The sequence below is a fragment of the Microtus oregoni genome, unplaced genomic scaffold, assembly GCF_018167655.1.
Source record: "Microtus oregoni isolate MIOR12 unplaced genomic scaffold, Mior012 000027F_ref0000203, whole genome shotgun sequence".
In the NCBI taxonomy this organism is placed as follows: domain Eukaryota; kingdom Metazoa; phylum Chordata; class Mammalia; order Rodentia; family Cricetidae; genus Microtus; species Microtus oregoni.
In genome coordinates, this window is record NW_024543086.1 from 31,694,440 (window position 1) to 31,710,315 (window position 15,876).

The 15,876-nt window shown below is 48.0% G+C and overlaps 1 protein-coding gene across 5 annotated transcripts; it reads left to right on the plus strand.

Annotated features, from left to right (window-relative positions):
- Positions 1-795: 795 nt before the first annotated feature.
- Ntan1 (N-terminal asparagine amidase) lies at positions 796-15,849 on the plus strand. Of its 5 annotated transcripts, XM_041676671.1 has the most exons (11): positions 809-944; positions 3,792-3,864; positions 5,551-5,653; positions 5,729-5,794; positions 6,500-6,608; positions 8,944-9,017; positions 11,314-11,367; positions 11,717-11,770; positions 12,485-12,582; positions 15,083-15,196; positions 15,547-15,849. In XM_041676671.1, exons 5-11 carry the CDS (start codon positions 6,565-6,567, stop codon positions 15,721-15,723), a joined length of 615 nt encoding a protein of 204 aa, XP_041532605.1. In that variant the 5' UTR covers positions 809-944; positions 3,792-3,864; positions 5,551-5,653; positions 5,729-5,794; positions 6,500-6,564; the 3' UTR covers positions 15,724-15,849. The 5 variants fall into 5 exon arrangements, with proteins under 5 accessions (XP_041532603.1, XP_041532601.1, XP_041532602.1 ...); XM_041676667.1 differs by lacking the exon at positions 3,792-3,864 and having other exon boundaries at positions 799-944; XM_041676668.1 differs by lacking the exon at positions 3,792-3,864 and having other exon boundaries at positions 799-944; positions 5,551-5,572.
- The last annotated feature ends 27 nt before the right edge of the window (positions 15,850-15,876 follow it).

The following is a 15,876-nucleotide window of genomic DNA, read 5'->3' on the forward strand; positions in this document are numbered from 1 at the left end:
TTCCTGCTTCCGGATTGGTTGGTCTTCTGCTTAGTTGGTCAGGAGCAGATTTGGCTCTGGATCCAGGTCCAAAGTGTGTGTTTTTTGTTTTTTGTTTTTTCTCCTTTTGGCTCTGATTTCAGGGCGGGCCAGGGTGTTTTGTTGTTTTTTTTTTTTGGCATATAATTACCCTACATATGTAATTATACTTAATTCTGGGAATGTAGGCTGAGGGAAACAACATAGCAGGATCAAAACCCTGTCTTAGCCAGAATTTGACTTTACTTGTATTATTTACAGCCCTATCTGAGAATATGTTAGGGCGATAGCATTGGCCTTGAGTCACACAGGGTTTAAATTTAGACCCATCATTTAAAGACAAGTGGCACCGTCTGCGGCCACGTAAGGGTCCTAGCTTTTCTGCCTAGGGCGGTGAAGGGCGATAAGGAAACACAGAGGTGGGATTTCTAGTCCAGGCGCCAGGGCGACCCTCTTTCTGCCGCACCTTTTCTGGCGCACTCACCGCGGTGCCTGCTGGGCCGCAATCCACGCGCTCCCGGCGACTTTTGCGCTGTCTGGCAGCTGAAGTAGGTGGACGTTGGTTAATTGAACACACTTTTGAGAATCAACACGGCCCAAGGAGGGAGTCAGGGCTGGGTGAAGCAAAGCTCCCGTGGGCTCCGAAAGGTGCGTACAGAAAGAGCTCAGACAACATTCCCACAGTTTGGACTACATCTCCCGTGACGCCTTGCGGCCCATAGGCTTTTCCTCGATCCCTCGTCCCGGCAGTCTCCGCGGTGTGCGGGGCGCGGCGCCCGCGGTGGGCGTGGCATGGCGCGAGGCGGGGCGGGCGGCAGCCGCCGACGGTGGCGGCGGCCTAGGCGATGCCGCTTCTGGTGGACGGGCGTCGAGTGCGGCTGCCGCGGTCTGCTGCGGACCTGGTTCGAGCGCACCCGCTGCTGGAGGTGAGCGGGATTGCTCGGGCCTGCGGGCAGGTGGGATCTCCGCATCTCGGCCTCGACGTGCTTTCACAGGGGATCGACTGAGGCGGGGCCCAGAGAGGTTAGGCGACTTGCCCAAGGTCGCACAGTGCGCGGCCGGCGCGCGGGGACCGGGGCCTCGTCTACCCTCGGCGGGATCCGCAGGTTGAGGCGCTTGAGCGGCTCCTGGCCTTACACAGCCCGGCTGCGGACAGGTGCGGGCGGAGTGCCCAGCCCTCTGCGAGCCCATTCCCGTCCCCTGCAGCTTGGGGCGCCTTGTTATCTTTAGCCAGAAGTAAGGGTTTCGCTGGGAAGTTGCTAGGACGGCGAGGACCGCGCCCTGATGGGTGGGTGGGCTTTTGTCTTCTTTCCTTGCGGGAACTTCTGAAAGAGCGCTCTGTGAAGGCAGTGGTAGTTGTCAGCTCACATAGTGCGGTCTAGGAGAGGACCCGGGAGAGGATGATTCCTAATCAAAGAATTCTTTTAAAGACCCAGTTATTGCCTTGAAAGATGTCCGCTTTGACTCTGAGAGGTGAAGCCCAGGAGTGTGGGGTTAGGGAAGGCATTCTAGAAGTTTCCTCTGATCAGTGGTCCTGTCTGCTTAATTGCTGTTTTCCCCTGGATTGCTTCCTGAAGCAAAGGCTTCCTGAAGGCAGATGGCAGTGGGCTTACAAAATATTTGTTGGGTAAATGAATGGGCAGAATGATCCCTGACAACTATGGGGCAAGGAGACTGTGACTGTTAGCTTGAATTTCAGGACAGCCATCCTGCAAATCGGGCTAGGCACTGTGCCCTTTTCCTTCCAGTGGCACTGCCACTGGGTCGGTGAAGCCAGGAGTAAAACTCATCAAAGAAAAGTTTAATCCACCTCAAGGATTCCGAGGACTCTCTCCCATCTCTGCTTGAAACGTCTAGTTTTAGTGGCCACGACAGCAGATGAGAAGGCGGAGATGAGGTGACGTGGAAACCTCCGGAGGCAGGATTTTGGTCTGTCTAGCCCGGAAGGGGTGGCAGGGAGGCCCCTGTGGGAGAAGGCTGGAGTGTGAACTGCATCCCCAGTGGCTCACTTTCTTTAGGATAGTGTGTGCTCTGGAGAGGGAAGTTGAAAATTGTGTCCTTAGTCACAGACATTCTTCTCATGGTTTTGGTGACTTCCTCACAGTGTTTTTTGTTGTTTTGGGGACAGGGGCTCTTTATATACCTCTGACTGTCCTGGAGCTTCATGTGTAAACCAGGCTGGCCACAAACTCACTGGCTTGCTTGCTTGCTTGCTTTGCTGTGATACACTGTTAAAAAAGGTTTGAGACAGGGTCTCACTGTGTGGCCCTGGCTGGAGCTCACTGTGTGGCCTGCCTCCCAGATGCTGGAATTAAAGGTGTGCACAAGCGCGCCTGATTTTATTTATCTGTGTGTGTGCACAGGGGCCAGAAGGTGGCATCAAGTGTCCTCCTCTTCGTTCAGTGCAGTTCCTTTGAGACAGGGGTCTCCCTGAATATGCTGTCTTGATTTCTCTCATCTCCACCTATCACAGAGCCGGGTTACAGGCATGAGTGGGAATCAGTGCGGGCACCTAAGCTTCGGTAGATTTCTCAGCAAACAATTTTAACTACTGACCATCTCTGTAGCACCCCCACCCCCCTTAAAGAGAGAAAGACAGACAGGCTGGCCTTGAATGCCTGAGGTCTCCTGCTTCAGCTCCACTGTGGTAACTCGAGGTGTCATCCAGTGTGCCCATCATAATACACTTTCTGATTGACAGCATGCTATATATTGTTATTTTTTTTTTCTTGGTTTTTGAGATAGGGTTTCTCTGTGTGGCCCTGACTGTCCTGGAACTCGTTCTGTATACCAGGCTGGCCTTGAACTCACAGAGCTCCACCGTGCCTGGTTCCTGTGTGTTTCATGTCAACATTTTGTGAACACACAGCACCAGCTGTAGAACCGCTTTCTGTAGCTGTGCTTCCTTAGTCTGAACATTTTAAAAGGAAAATTCCAGAACACTAACTGATGCTGTCATGTCCCCCTCCCCACTTTCTATTTTGAAAGAAAATCTCACTTTAGCTCAGGCTGATCACCAACTCATGATCTTTGCGGCCTTCCGGGCTGGCGTCACAGGCATGTGCCACCATGCTGACTAAGAATTGTGAGGCACATGCCATCAGACATGCTACCAGGGAATCCCATACTGCTGTGAGGCACATGCCATCAGAGATGCTACCAGGGCAATCCCATACTGCTGTGAGGCACATGCCATCAGAGATGCTACCAGGGCAATCCCATACTGCTGTGAGGCACATGCCATCAGAGATGCTACCAGGGCAATCCCATACTGCTGTGAGGCACATGCCATCAGAGATGCTACCAGGGCAATCCCATACTGCTGTGAGGCATATGCCATCAGAGATGCTACCAGGGCAATCCCATACTGCTGTGAGGCACATGCCATCAGAGATGCTACCAGGGAATCCCATACTGCTACTGCTAACCTTGTCTCCACATTTACTCACCAGTACATCTGGGTTCAGGCACCCAGTGGCCAGCCACAGTAGAACAGGCCCCACACTGTTCCCTACAAGATGAGTACCTTTGCTTTTATTTTCTAGATTGAGGGCTGCAAAGAGCAGGCACACAGTGTGGTGGTTTGATGAGAATGGCCCCCACAGGCTCGTATGTTTGACGCCTGCCCTCTAGTTAGTACGACTATTTGGGAAGGATTAGACATGTCCTTATTGGAGGAGGTTTGTCACTGGAGGTGAGCTTTGATGTTTCAAAAGCCTGGGCCAGACCCAGTGTCTCTCTCTCTCTCTCTCTCTCTCTCTCTGCCTGATCAGGATGTAAAGCTCCCATCTGCTGCTCCAGCACCATGCCTGTCGGCGTCCTGATATAAACCACCCCTCTAAAACTGTAAGCAAGGCCTCAATTAAAGGCATTTTTCTTTTCTTTTCTTTTCTTTTCTTTTCTTTTTTTTAAATAAGAGTTGCACTGGCATGGTGTCTCTTCACAGCAACAGAACAGTGACTAAGACTGACCGTAGCAGGTCCCATGCTTAGAAGTCAAGACTGGGGCCCTGCTTTCTTCCCGTCACTTTGGATGTTGTGTCCTTCAGTACAGCAGCCTCTTGCAACAAGGGGCACCCCTGTAGGTGCTAGTGTTCAGGGTAGACAATAGTGTGTAATCTTGAGCGGCCCAGTGCAGCGCTCCTTAGTGTCTGCTGTTGTGGGGGTGGAGCCCAAGGCTCTACACACGCTAGACATGCCTGCTTCTGAGATGCCCCTAGCCCTAGGGTCTTTAGGTGGTAGGAATAATAATATTTTATAACAGCAGATTACATGAATTCCTGGAGGAGCCATATCTGTGTGGACCTCAGGGCTTGCCATCTAGTCATTCTGAGAGAGAAGTTTGCTGGCCACCAGCAAAGAAAGTAGTGCCATTTGCTAGGCCTTGGGAAAGTTCGTTAAGGAACTGAGTGAACATGAAAAAGGTTTAGGGTGCTTACATAACCCCAGTGCTGAGGGGTGGATCCCAAGTGCTGGGTGGCCAGCCAGTCTAGGTAAAATAGTGCGTTCGGGTTCAGTGAGGAACTCTGTCTCAGAACATTAAGGAGGGCTGTTGAGATGGCTCATATGGTAAAGGTGTTCGCTGCCAGGCCTGATGACCCGAGTCCACGCTCTGGAATCTACATGGTGGAGGGGAAAAGTAACTACCAAGGGTTGCCGGGCGCCCACTGCATGTATGGCAACACACACACATATGAAATAAAAGGAAATTAAAAACAGGTTCAGAGTAACAGGAAGGCACATGACAGACCTCTCACACAGGCATGCTTCACCCTCACGGGCACCACATGACGTCTGCATCCTTCGTGCGCTCATGCACACAGTGTGATGAAGTGGGAGGAAAGAGCAGGCTACACTGTCCTGTGGCGGCGTGTCTCTGGCCGGTCGCCTTTGCTTTCGTTTCTTGTGTTGTCTCTGAGACAGCCACACTCTAGCCAGAGCTGGCTTACACCTCCAGTGTTGGGACTGTGAGCATGAACTTCTGCCTCTGCCTTCTTATACTTTTTAATAACATATTTTATTTACACTAGTATTTTGCCTGCAGGTGTGCCTGTGTGAGAGTGTCAGATCCCCTGAACAGGAGTTACCAGACAGTTGTGAGCTGCCATGTGGGTGCTGGGAATTGAACCAGGGTTCCCAAAGACCAGTCAGTGTTCTTGTCCCCTGAGCCATCTCTCCAGCCCCGACTTTCTTACAGTCTAAAGTGGTAGTGATACACACATGAGGCGGGAGGGGACAGTTTAAGGGCAGCCTGAACTACTCTGTCTTAAAGGTCAAGTCTCAGTCAGATTCTTGAAGAACCATGGTAAAGGATTGGGTGTCTCTCCCAAGCACTGGGATTTTTTTCATATGTCGCTCCTATTCAGGGGAAATGTTCCTGCTGCCTTTCTCTACCGGTCTCCAATGGCCAGTGCAGCACAGTTCAGAGATGCCAGCCTGCTTCCCACTTCTGAGTAAACATTGGCTCTTTCCATCTCTCCTATTCAAGCCTCACTAATTCACACAACTATTTTATTCTGTTTCAATTAAACAGGAAAGAGCCAGACTTCTCAGAGGTCAGTCTGTTCAACAAGTGGGACCCCAGGGCCTTCTGTATGTTCAGCAAAGAGAGCTTGCAGTGACCTCCCCAAAGGATGGTAGGTTAGGAAGCAGTGTGTTGGGCCTTATTCCAAAGTCTATTGGCTATTTTATGTTATTTCTTTTTGGAACAGGCTCCGTCTCCATTCTGGGTTCTGATGATGCCACTACTTGTCACATTGTGGTCCTGAGGCATACAGGTATGAAGACAGAGATGAAGGAAACCCTTCCTTAAACTATCCCAACCATGTGCAACCACTCATTTTTTTCAGTTTGAGTTTCCTGGTGTAGAATTTGAAGTCATGCAGTTGCATGGCTGGGGCAGACAGACTGAGGGGCCAGTGGCAGTGGCACCAGGATTTATCCCTACTTTTTTGGAAACCTATTCTCTTTGGACGGATAATTTGCTCAGCCTAGATATAGGAGGGAGGGCCTTGGATCTTTCCCAGAGCAATGTGCCTTACCCTCTCTGAGCAATGGATGGGGGGGGGGGGTAAGTGGAGGGAATGGGAGAAGGGGAGTGGGAACTTGGATTGGTATTGTATAATGAAAAAAAGATAGTTTTTTTTCTTTTTTTTTCCGAGACAGGGTTTCTCTGTAGCTTTGGAGCCTGTCCTGGAACTAGCTCTTGTAGACCAGGCTGGCCTCAAACTCACAGAGATCTGCCTGCTTCTGCCTCTCAAGTGCTGGAATTAAAGGTGTGCACCACCACCGCCCGGCTGTTTTCTTTTTTTTAAAAAAAGAAAAAAAAAAGAATTTGAAGTCATATCTTTCTTGTTTGCATGTGTCTCCCTGGTGCCCTGGTCAGATGGGTTGGCTGGGCAGCTTGGACCCTTTCCGTTTTCTTATAGTGTATCTTGCTTCCTGGAATATAAGGACTAACTCACTTTCCCCTTCTTCTCCAGGTAATGGGGCGACCTGCCTCACACACTGTGATGGAACTGACACCAAAGCCGAAGTCCCCTTAATAATGAGCTCTATAAAATCCTTTTCTGACCATGCTCAGTGTGGAAGGTAAGTTCGTACTATGGACACTGCCGGGGTGTCCTGCGCTTGTACACCTTTAGCATGGGTGGTGTCTACACTAGGCTGCGTGGAATAATGGGGGGACATTATTGTACTGGACATTTTGTTGAACAGGGCTCACTGTGTAGTCTGGCTTCAAAGTTATGATCCTCTTGCCTCAGACTCCCTGGTGCTCAGATTAGCGGATGAGACATGTCAGGCTTGTGTTGACTCTGAACTTGTGTAAAGTTGGGATCTATTAATATTATTCATATTAATTTCTTCTGTGTTTTTGTGAGCAGCCACTTGTTCTATGGTCTGGAGCAGGGAAGGAGGAGGCAGGGTTGGCAGTGACCATGCCACACTCCTCAGCAGGCCAAGAGTTTGAGCATGGGTGTAGGGTAAGAACCAGTCCAGGCTGGCTGCACCTCAGCATTTCATTGTTACCCCATCCGTGACACGTGGTCATGTACCAGAGCCACACAGCTAGTTAAGTTCTGGCCTTTGACCCAGGCCTGGCTTCACTTGCTCTGTTCTTATTACACTGGCTCTGATTTTTCTTGGCAGCCTTTGAAGGAACTAGTACAGTCACATACAGGTGCTTAGAATCACAGGGACACTTACTAGTTAGCTTTATTCGTTCAATAGGTAAGTTTTAAAAAGTGAGGGGTGAGATATGTACACACCTTTAATTCTAGTAGTGGGGGGTAGAGGGAGACAGAGAAGGATCTCTTAGTTTGAGGCCAGTCTGGTCTACATGGTGAATTCCAGGCCAACCTTTTCTCAAAAAATTAACCAGATTTAAACTTTGTGTTGCATGTGTGTACACTAGGAATTGAACCCTGGGCCTTGCGTGTGCTAAGAGTGTGCATTAGCACAGAGCCCTTTTGTAAAATGTAACTCTCTTGACTTGGGTCTGTGTCACAGGCTGGCTGGCTCCATAGTCTTTGACTCGTGAGCTGTGAAATCGCCTTTTCCTGTTGTTGTAGCCCAGACTGTTCCCACAGTCCTCAGAACACAGTGTTTATGTAGCAGGAACGGTGGGCTGCATTCCCGCCCAGCTCCACATGGCTAGCTTTACCCGAAATAATTACACGGAAACTGTATTCTTTTAAAACACTGCCTGGCCCATTAGTTCCAGCCTCTTACTGGCTAACTCTCACATCTTGATTAACCCATTTCTAATAATCTGTGTAGCATGAGGTGATAGCTTACCAGGAAAGATCTTAACCTGCGTCTGTCTCCGAAAGGAGAATCATGGTGACTGCCTGACTCGGCTTCTTTCTCCCAGTCTTCCATGACCCGGGAAATGATGGAGGAGGGTCATATGTCTCTTGGTTAATAAAGAAACTGCCTTGGCCTTTAATAGGACAGAAAATTAGGTAGGCGGAGTAGACAGAACAGAATGCTGGGAGAAAGAAGCTGAGTCAGGCAGTCGCCATGATTCTCCTTTCGGAGACAGATGCAGGTTAAGATCTTTCCGGGTAAGCTACCTCGTGGTGCTACACACATTTTTAAAAATGGGTTAAAGCAAGATGTGAGAATTAGCCAATAAGATGCTGGAACTAATGGGCCAGGCAGTGTTTCAAAGAATACAGATTCTGTGTGTAATTATTTGGGGTAAAGCTAGCCAGGTGGCAGGAAGGAGCCCACTGCTCATTCTACATGTTTAGTTATTCTCTCTGTGGAAATCAGGGCAGCCTGACAAAGTGGTAGCAAAGCCGCAGTGCTCCCAGCCCTTCCTGCTCTAACATTCCTAGTGAGGCCATCCAGGCCGTCAGACACCACACCCTGCACAGGCTAGTTCAGAGGTGTGAAGTACACCACATGCTCCCATGGTTATTGGAGGAAGACAAGCAAGGGAAACATGGGGTGAAGCAAAGTTTGAACCTGTCTCAGCCCTGCTGTGTGCATATGCATTATGACTGTTGTAGGGAGAGGCTTCCTACAACTTCCCAGATGGATCCTGTGTGTATGGTAAACCATGCTGTGATTCCTAGGTGTAGTGGGATGAGAGCACTTAGCTCTCAATTAGTGGGTTTCTGCCCCTTTCCAGCCTCAAAGCCCAGATCCTTTTAGGTGCAGGTGTTGAGAAGTTCTAGAGTGTTCTGTATGGGTGGCCAGGTGACACTGGACTGATGACCCTGGGCGGGGTCCTCAGAGCCTTGCTGCTGCCTTGGAAGCCCCATGTGCACCCCATTGTGCCCACAGGTATTTTCATTATATGATGTAGAAAAGACCCAGAAGCATGCTGTGGACATTCATGGTAGCCAGGAATAAAATATCCATGAAACCCGCATACAGTCATGTCATGCCTAACTCTGATCACTTCCTCTCTTGGCAGGCTGGAAGTGCACCTTGTGGGAGGCTTCAGTGATGATAGGCAGCTGTCACAGAAACTTACTCATCAGCTTCTTAGTAAGTTTGCCACCCCCTCCTAGTTTTGTCTGGTTTAAAAATAAAAAAAAAAAAAAGGTGCTAGGCAGTGGTGGAACACATCTTTAATCCCAGCACTTGGGAGGCAGAGGCAAACAGATCATTGTGAGTTTGAAGCCAGCCTGGTCTACAGAGCAAGTTATGACAGCCAAAGCTACACAGAAACCTGCCTCAAAATAAATAAATACATCAGTAAGTGGAGTAAAAAAGCTCTCCAGCAGTCAGACGAAGCAGAGGCAGGAAGGTCATGAGTCAATCTGTCTACACTGAAGACACAGCCATGTGGATGGACTGTATAGACCATACAGAGTGTAGCATGGATCTAAATTCCCAGGTGCTGGTGGGATAGGGACAAGATCTCCCCCCATTTTTTCCTTCTTTTCTTTTTTGGTTTTTGAGATGGGGTTTCTCTGTATAGCTTTTGAAGCCTGTCCTGGAACTCACTATGTATACAAGGCTGGCCTTGAACCTTCAAAGATCCACCTGCCTCTGCCTCCCAAGTGCAGGGACTAAAGACATGAGCCACCACCGCCTGTCCAAACTCCCCCCCCCCATTTTGACAAGGCGATGTTGTTGAAGCCCAGGCTGGCTGTGGCCTTGTGATCACTGTGCCTCAGCCGAGTGAGAACTACAGACGTGTTAAAGATGCTCTTTTAGAACAGCAGTTGGTGAATGCTTCAGAAAATGAAAATAGCACTGCTAATCTTTTCTACTAAATAAGAAGAGGTAGACGTGGTATATATCAATTGTGAAATAGGTATATGCTAATGCTAGACCTGCACTGGAGCACCTGTCCAGCAAGGAAACTGCACTGTGGCTTAAGCCCTTTAAAGGTTCACATCCTTTGACTCAGTAACCACCCGTCTAGAATCCATTTTGAGAAAGTCATCTTCTAAGGTTGCAGAAAGGCTGACAATTTGGCTCACTGGGTAAAGGCTCTTCCCACCACGCATGATCAGAGTCTGGTGTTTGGGACCCACATGGTGGAAGGAGAAATCTAATTCTTGTATGCTGTCCTCTGATCTTCTCATGTGATTCATGGCAAGGCATGCACACATACACACAATATGTAAAAAAAAAAAACCCAAAACAAAAGAAACCAAACAAACAAAAAAAACAAAACCTTGCACAGAGATTTTGATTTAAAGATCAGTATTCCAGCAGTTCTGACACCAGGGAATAAATACCCAGTGTCCTGAGAAGAGTTAGAAAGTTTCTAGAAGTTGTTACCTACTGAACCAGGTCTGGAGGTTCATGCTTACAGCTCAACATTTGGGAGAAGACTGAGGCAAAGGGCTGTTCGCTCTTAATCAGCCTGTTAACTCCATGGGGAAAGCCTGTATCTAATAAAAGCAACTGGGGCATGAAATTCTATGGTGTGACGAGCATCGCTGTCTGTTACGAGCTCAGGTGTGCACCAATCTACAGTGGGGAGTGGGCATTTAGAACCTATTCTCTTCTGTCCCTTGTCTAAAAGCATTCACAAAGCTTTTGCTCTGTTGGCTGGAGAGATGGTCAGTGGTTAAAGGCACTGGCTGTTTTCCAGAGGACCCAGGTTCAGTTCCCAGCAACCACATGGTGGCTCACAACTGTCTGTAATACCAGTTCCAGGGGATCCTGTAACCACTATTCATATGGCACACATACAATGTAGGAAAAACATTTATACACACAAATATTCCTTTTGTTCTAATAGACTCAAGAAGAGTTGGTCTTCTCTTAGGACTCCACCTGATGTGGGTGCTGGGACCTGAACCCAAGTCTTCTGCAAGAGCAGAGTAAATGTTTTAACCACCGAGTCATCTCTCAGCCATCATGAGGCTTTTCACAGTAGCCTATATTAATCACATATAACAGCGGTTTACTTATGTGCATGTGGGCACTCAGGGCACATGTGTACCATAGGAATGGGCTTTCTCTTCTACATGTGGGTCCCAGGGATTGAACTCAGGTTACAGGTGCCTCTAGAGATTGAGCCTTCTTGCTGACCTAATCTCCATCTTAACTACCCCCCTCCACCACCTTATTTTTGAGACAGGATCTCATGTAGCACAGACTAGCTTTGAACTTGAACATGCCGGTTTCTGTAGTGCTAGGGCTTGAACTCATAGCCTTGAGTGTGCTAGGGGATGCTAGGCAATTACAGTATCAGTGAAACTACAGCCCCATCCCTAATAGGACATTTTCGTGTATATATGTAATGTATTTTGATCATATTCACATCGGTTACTCATTTTTGGGCACTTTTTTGACATCAATTTTGAAATTCTAATTGTAGGTGAATTTGACAAACAAGATGACGACATCCACTTAGTGACATTATGTGTGACAGGTGAGTCCTGCTGGGTTCAGGGAGGTTTTGTCCGTCCCCTTACTACAGCCCCCATCAGGGTAGAATTGGAGAAGACACTCTAAAGAGACTGTCACCTCAGGATGACTTGTCCCCACCACTCCTTGTCACTTTCAACACCAGGTCCCACTCAGCTAATGGATGCTCTGATGTCTGCTTTCTAGGCTGTCAGAGGTTTCTCTGTGCTCCTGGGAAGGGAGCGTGCTGGTGAGCTGCCCTTGTGTGGCAGAGGCAGGGTCTGCTGGTGGCCATGTTGGGCTCTGTGCTGATGTTTTTCCTTCACACGCACAAGAACAACTGTTTAGTGCTCTCACTTTCCTTCATTTCTTAGAATTAAATGACCGGGAAGAAAATGAAAACCACTTTCCGATCATTTATGGCATCGGTAAGTAGTGTTTGTATTAGAGGGTTACATGGTTTCCATGTGGGCTAAAGGTCTGAGTGGCAATCATTGCATCTGTACCACTGCTGGTGGTTGGGTCCTTGCCCCTATCTATTTTTACTGTGACAAGTTAGGCAAGGGGCTATAAGGTTAATGTGTGGAAACTGCAGCATAGGTTATGAGCACCCCACACCTACCCCTGCAGCCTAGTGTCACATGGGTGGAGTCAGGCACGCTTTTCTCTAGCAAGTGCTGGTTGGGGGGGGGGTATGGGGTATTTGGATTTTTTTTTTTTTTTTTTTTTGGTTTTTCGAGACAGGGTTTCTCTGTGGTTTTGGAGCCTGTCCTGGAACTAGCTCTTGTAGACCAGGCTGGTCTCGAACTCAGAGTATTTGGATCTTTGTATGGGAATGAAGTAAGATTTTGATTCGGAATAAAGACAGTTGAACTAAAGGAAGTCAGCCCTGCCAGTCCTGAGGCTGACAAGTTGCAGAGGGCTTCTGGTGTGCCCATGGTGTTTAGCTGAGTGGGTGCGGAGGGCACAGGCACTTCTTTATTCTGTCACTTTTATAGCTCTAAAATCAGTGTTTGTGCAGAGGCTGTCAGCACCTCAGTCTTTTTCTTCAGATCCAGTCCTTTCCTATTTCTGGTTCTTAGGTATGGTGGTAGAAATGTGAAGTCTATTGCCAATTTAGAGTCACTCCTTCTCCCTTGCAGCTGTCAACATTAAAACTGCAGAGATTTACAGAGCTTCCTTTCAAGATCGTGGCCCAGAAGAGCAGCTTCGTGCTGCAAGAGCTTTAGCAGGAGGCCCGGTGAGTGAGAGCCCATCTTTGTGGGATGGGTAAAGAGGGAACACCAAGGGACTCAAGTTTTTAGAATGTTGGAAAGTTGTGGCTATCTCCTTACCAGGATTTAGTATTCAGTCCACTTCCTCATGGGTTAGAGGAATAAGGATCGAGTTTAGGTTCTAAGTGCTAGATACTAGATCTCTGCCTGAAAGATGGAGGTGGTAGTAAGAGCTAGAATCTATGGCTAAAGCAAGACCTCTTCCCTTTAACCTTCCCATAGAGAGACTGCAGGCGGCTGGGGGCGGGGGCACTGACAGAATGATGTCTCATCCATACACCTAGTCATCAGAGAGTAGTCTGGCAAGTCACTCTACAAACTGAGTTCCAGGAGAGCCAGGTCTACATGGAGAAACCTTGTCTCAGACCCCCTACCCAGCCCCAATGTGTAATTTCCTCAGTGTACCGTATGTTTCCTTATTTTTTGGTAGTGCCTAGGATGGAATAGAGGCATATGCAACAACGTGCTATGCTGCTGAGCACTCCTAGCCTAGGCTCTTTTTATAGCCTCAACATTTCCCAGGGCTGGGATTGCACAAGTATACAACTTTGTCCAGGTCTCTAGTATGTTATTAATTAATTAAATCATTAATTTCTTGTTTGTTTGTTGTCTTTTGAGACAGGGTTTCTCTGTGTTACTTTGGAACCAATTCTGGAACTAGCTCTGTAGACCAGGCTGGCCTCAAACTAACAGAGATGCGCCTGCCTCTGCCTCCCGAGTGCTGAGATTAAAGGCGTGCACCATCACTGCCCAGCTTTAAATTTAAAAGACTTATTCATCCATTTGAGGAACAGATAGAAGAATGTAAAATTCCCACTGTGAGCCTGTTTTAATCCAAACACTCGGAGACAGGAGACAAGCGGATTACCGTGAGGTACAGGCCAGCCTGGGCTTAATGTACCTTTTAAAAAAGATGCCAAACAGGATCTGGGGAGATGGCTCAGTAGGCAAAGTGCTTGCTGTCTAAACATGATCCACAGCACCGACATAAGCTGGGCGTGCTGTGCATGCTTCCAGGCCTGGTGCTGGGGAGACAGAAGACTGATTGTTGGGGTTTGCTGAGTCTGTAGCTCTAGTGGAAGACCCTGTCTTAGTTAGCAGAAGCAACGGAAGACACAGGGCATGGACCTCTGGCCTCACATAGGTGCCAGCACCCCAACTGCCGCAAGCCCAGAGATCTGCTTGTTTGTGCAATTCTAACATTTCAGTAAGAAGATGTGTGGCGTTAAGAGATCTGTTTCTGCCAGTCTTTTACCATTTTCTGGAGTCCTAATTTTGTTTGATATGGTCTTGCTATGTATGTAGCCTAGGGTATCTTGGCGAGTCTCCTGCATCAACCTCCATCAACTACTATGACCAGCTTGGTGGTTTTTCTTCTCTAAGACAGAGGGTTCCATTGCAGCCCAAGCTGGCCTGGAACTTACTGTAGGATTCCTTTTGGTATTTAGTAGACTATATTTCAGCTTGAGTACCCTCTTAAAGCTGAAGATTATCGCTGGCATAATTCGGGAATTCAAGGAATGGGTCTGTTGGTAAATCAGTTTCTTCAGAGCCAGTTGTGGTGGTGCACACATCCCTGTTACCCCACATTGTGAGGTGCAGTAACAAGATGAGGAGTTCAAGCATTCTTGGCTATGTATTGAGTTCAAGGCCAGCCCGGGCTACATGAGACCCTCTCAAAAACTAAACAGGCAGGTCTCTCAGAGTTTGAGGCCAGCAGGGTCTACCAAACCAGATCCTGTCTCGGAAAACAAACAACAAAAAAATGAAACCAAGCCGGGCGGTGGTGGCGCACGCCTTTAATCCCAGCACTTGGGAAGCAGAGGCAGGCGGATCTCTGTGAGTTCGAGACCAGCCTGGTCTATAAGAGCTAGTTCCAGGACAGGCTCCAAAACCACAGAGAAACCCTGTCTCGAAAAACAAACAAACAAACAAACAAACAAACAACAAAAAAAAGAAACCAAAAAAACCCCAAACCTTTCTTTTATGCTTTTTGTGAGACAAGGTCACACCGTCATCCAGGCTGATCTTCCTGCCTCAGCCTCCTGAGTGTTGAATGGCAGGTGTGAGCTGTCATACCTGGGCACCAGGCATTGTGAGCTTGTTTATGTTGCCTGACTAGCTGCTTGGGGTAGGAGTAAGGAGGTATGGTATTTGTGTAGCCATGGGGAGTAACAGGCATTAGTCAGACCTGCCTGTCTTTGAGGCACTGCTGATGCTCACTGGACATGTGACCTGGGACCTTTCTCACCATCCTCTTCCCCTTAGAAGGGCGGCGTGCTGTCTTCTTGTAGGTTTACTGTCAAAACATAGGACCAAACCCAAGTCAGGCATTTGGTGGTGGCAGCTTTGTTATTACGGGAGGTCAACATTTGCAGTTTATCAGCTAAGGGGACAGACTTGGAACTAGACTATAGCAGTGGTAGGCAGTGTCCTTACAGCCTGTCATGGAAATGGTTCTTTTAGATGATTAGCATTTATGATGCAAAGACAGAACAACTTCGAATAGGCCCGTATTCCTGGACGCCATTTCCACATGTGGATTTCTGGTTGCAGCAAGATGACAAGCAAATACTAGAGGTGAGAATTTACAGGTTGGCTAAATCTTAAATCTCTGGACCCTGGTTTCCCCATCCGTAAGAAAAAAAAAGGTTTAGACCAGCTAACAGCTGCTTCTCCTTCAGTGGGTGAGATTGGCGTTCTTTTGCCATTGAGAGACTAAAGTTTATGGCAGTGGGGGATTAGTACTGTCCTGGCAGATGTTTGTACAGGCAAAGTAGTAAGCAGTAAAACGTGTGTAACTCAAAAGATGTATAGAAGCTGAGACCAGCCTGGTGAATGTGTATACAGCCCAAAGACTCTGACATTGTCATCCAGCGGGGGAGGCGCCTAGCCTGGCCCCTCTCATGCCCACTGTCTTGTCTTTTCAGAACCTTTCTACTTCTCCTCTGGCTGAGCCCCCCCACTTTGTTGAACATATTAGATCTACCTTGATGTTTTTAAAAAAGTTCCCATCTCCAGCAAATATACTGTTTCCTGGAAATAAAGCTCTCCTCTACAAAAAAAATGAAGATGGTTTATGGGAAAAGATCTCTCCAGGGAGCTAACACCAGAGTTACCAGAGAACACAACTGTTTGGCTCAGCAGATCATTGGCGGTTTGGAATCTACATCTGTGCAGTTTTACCTCTTCCTTGCTTACTGTCTTTCAAAATAAAATCTTATTTTGGCAAAGGCATTTGTTTTAGATGATTTTTTGCT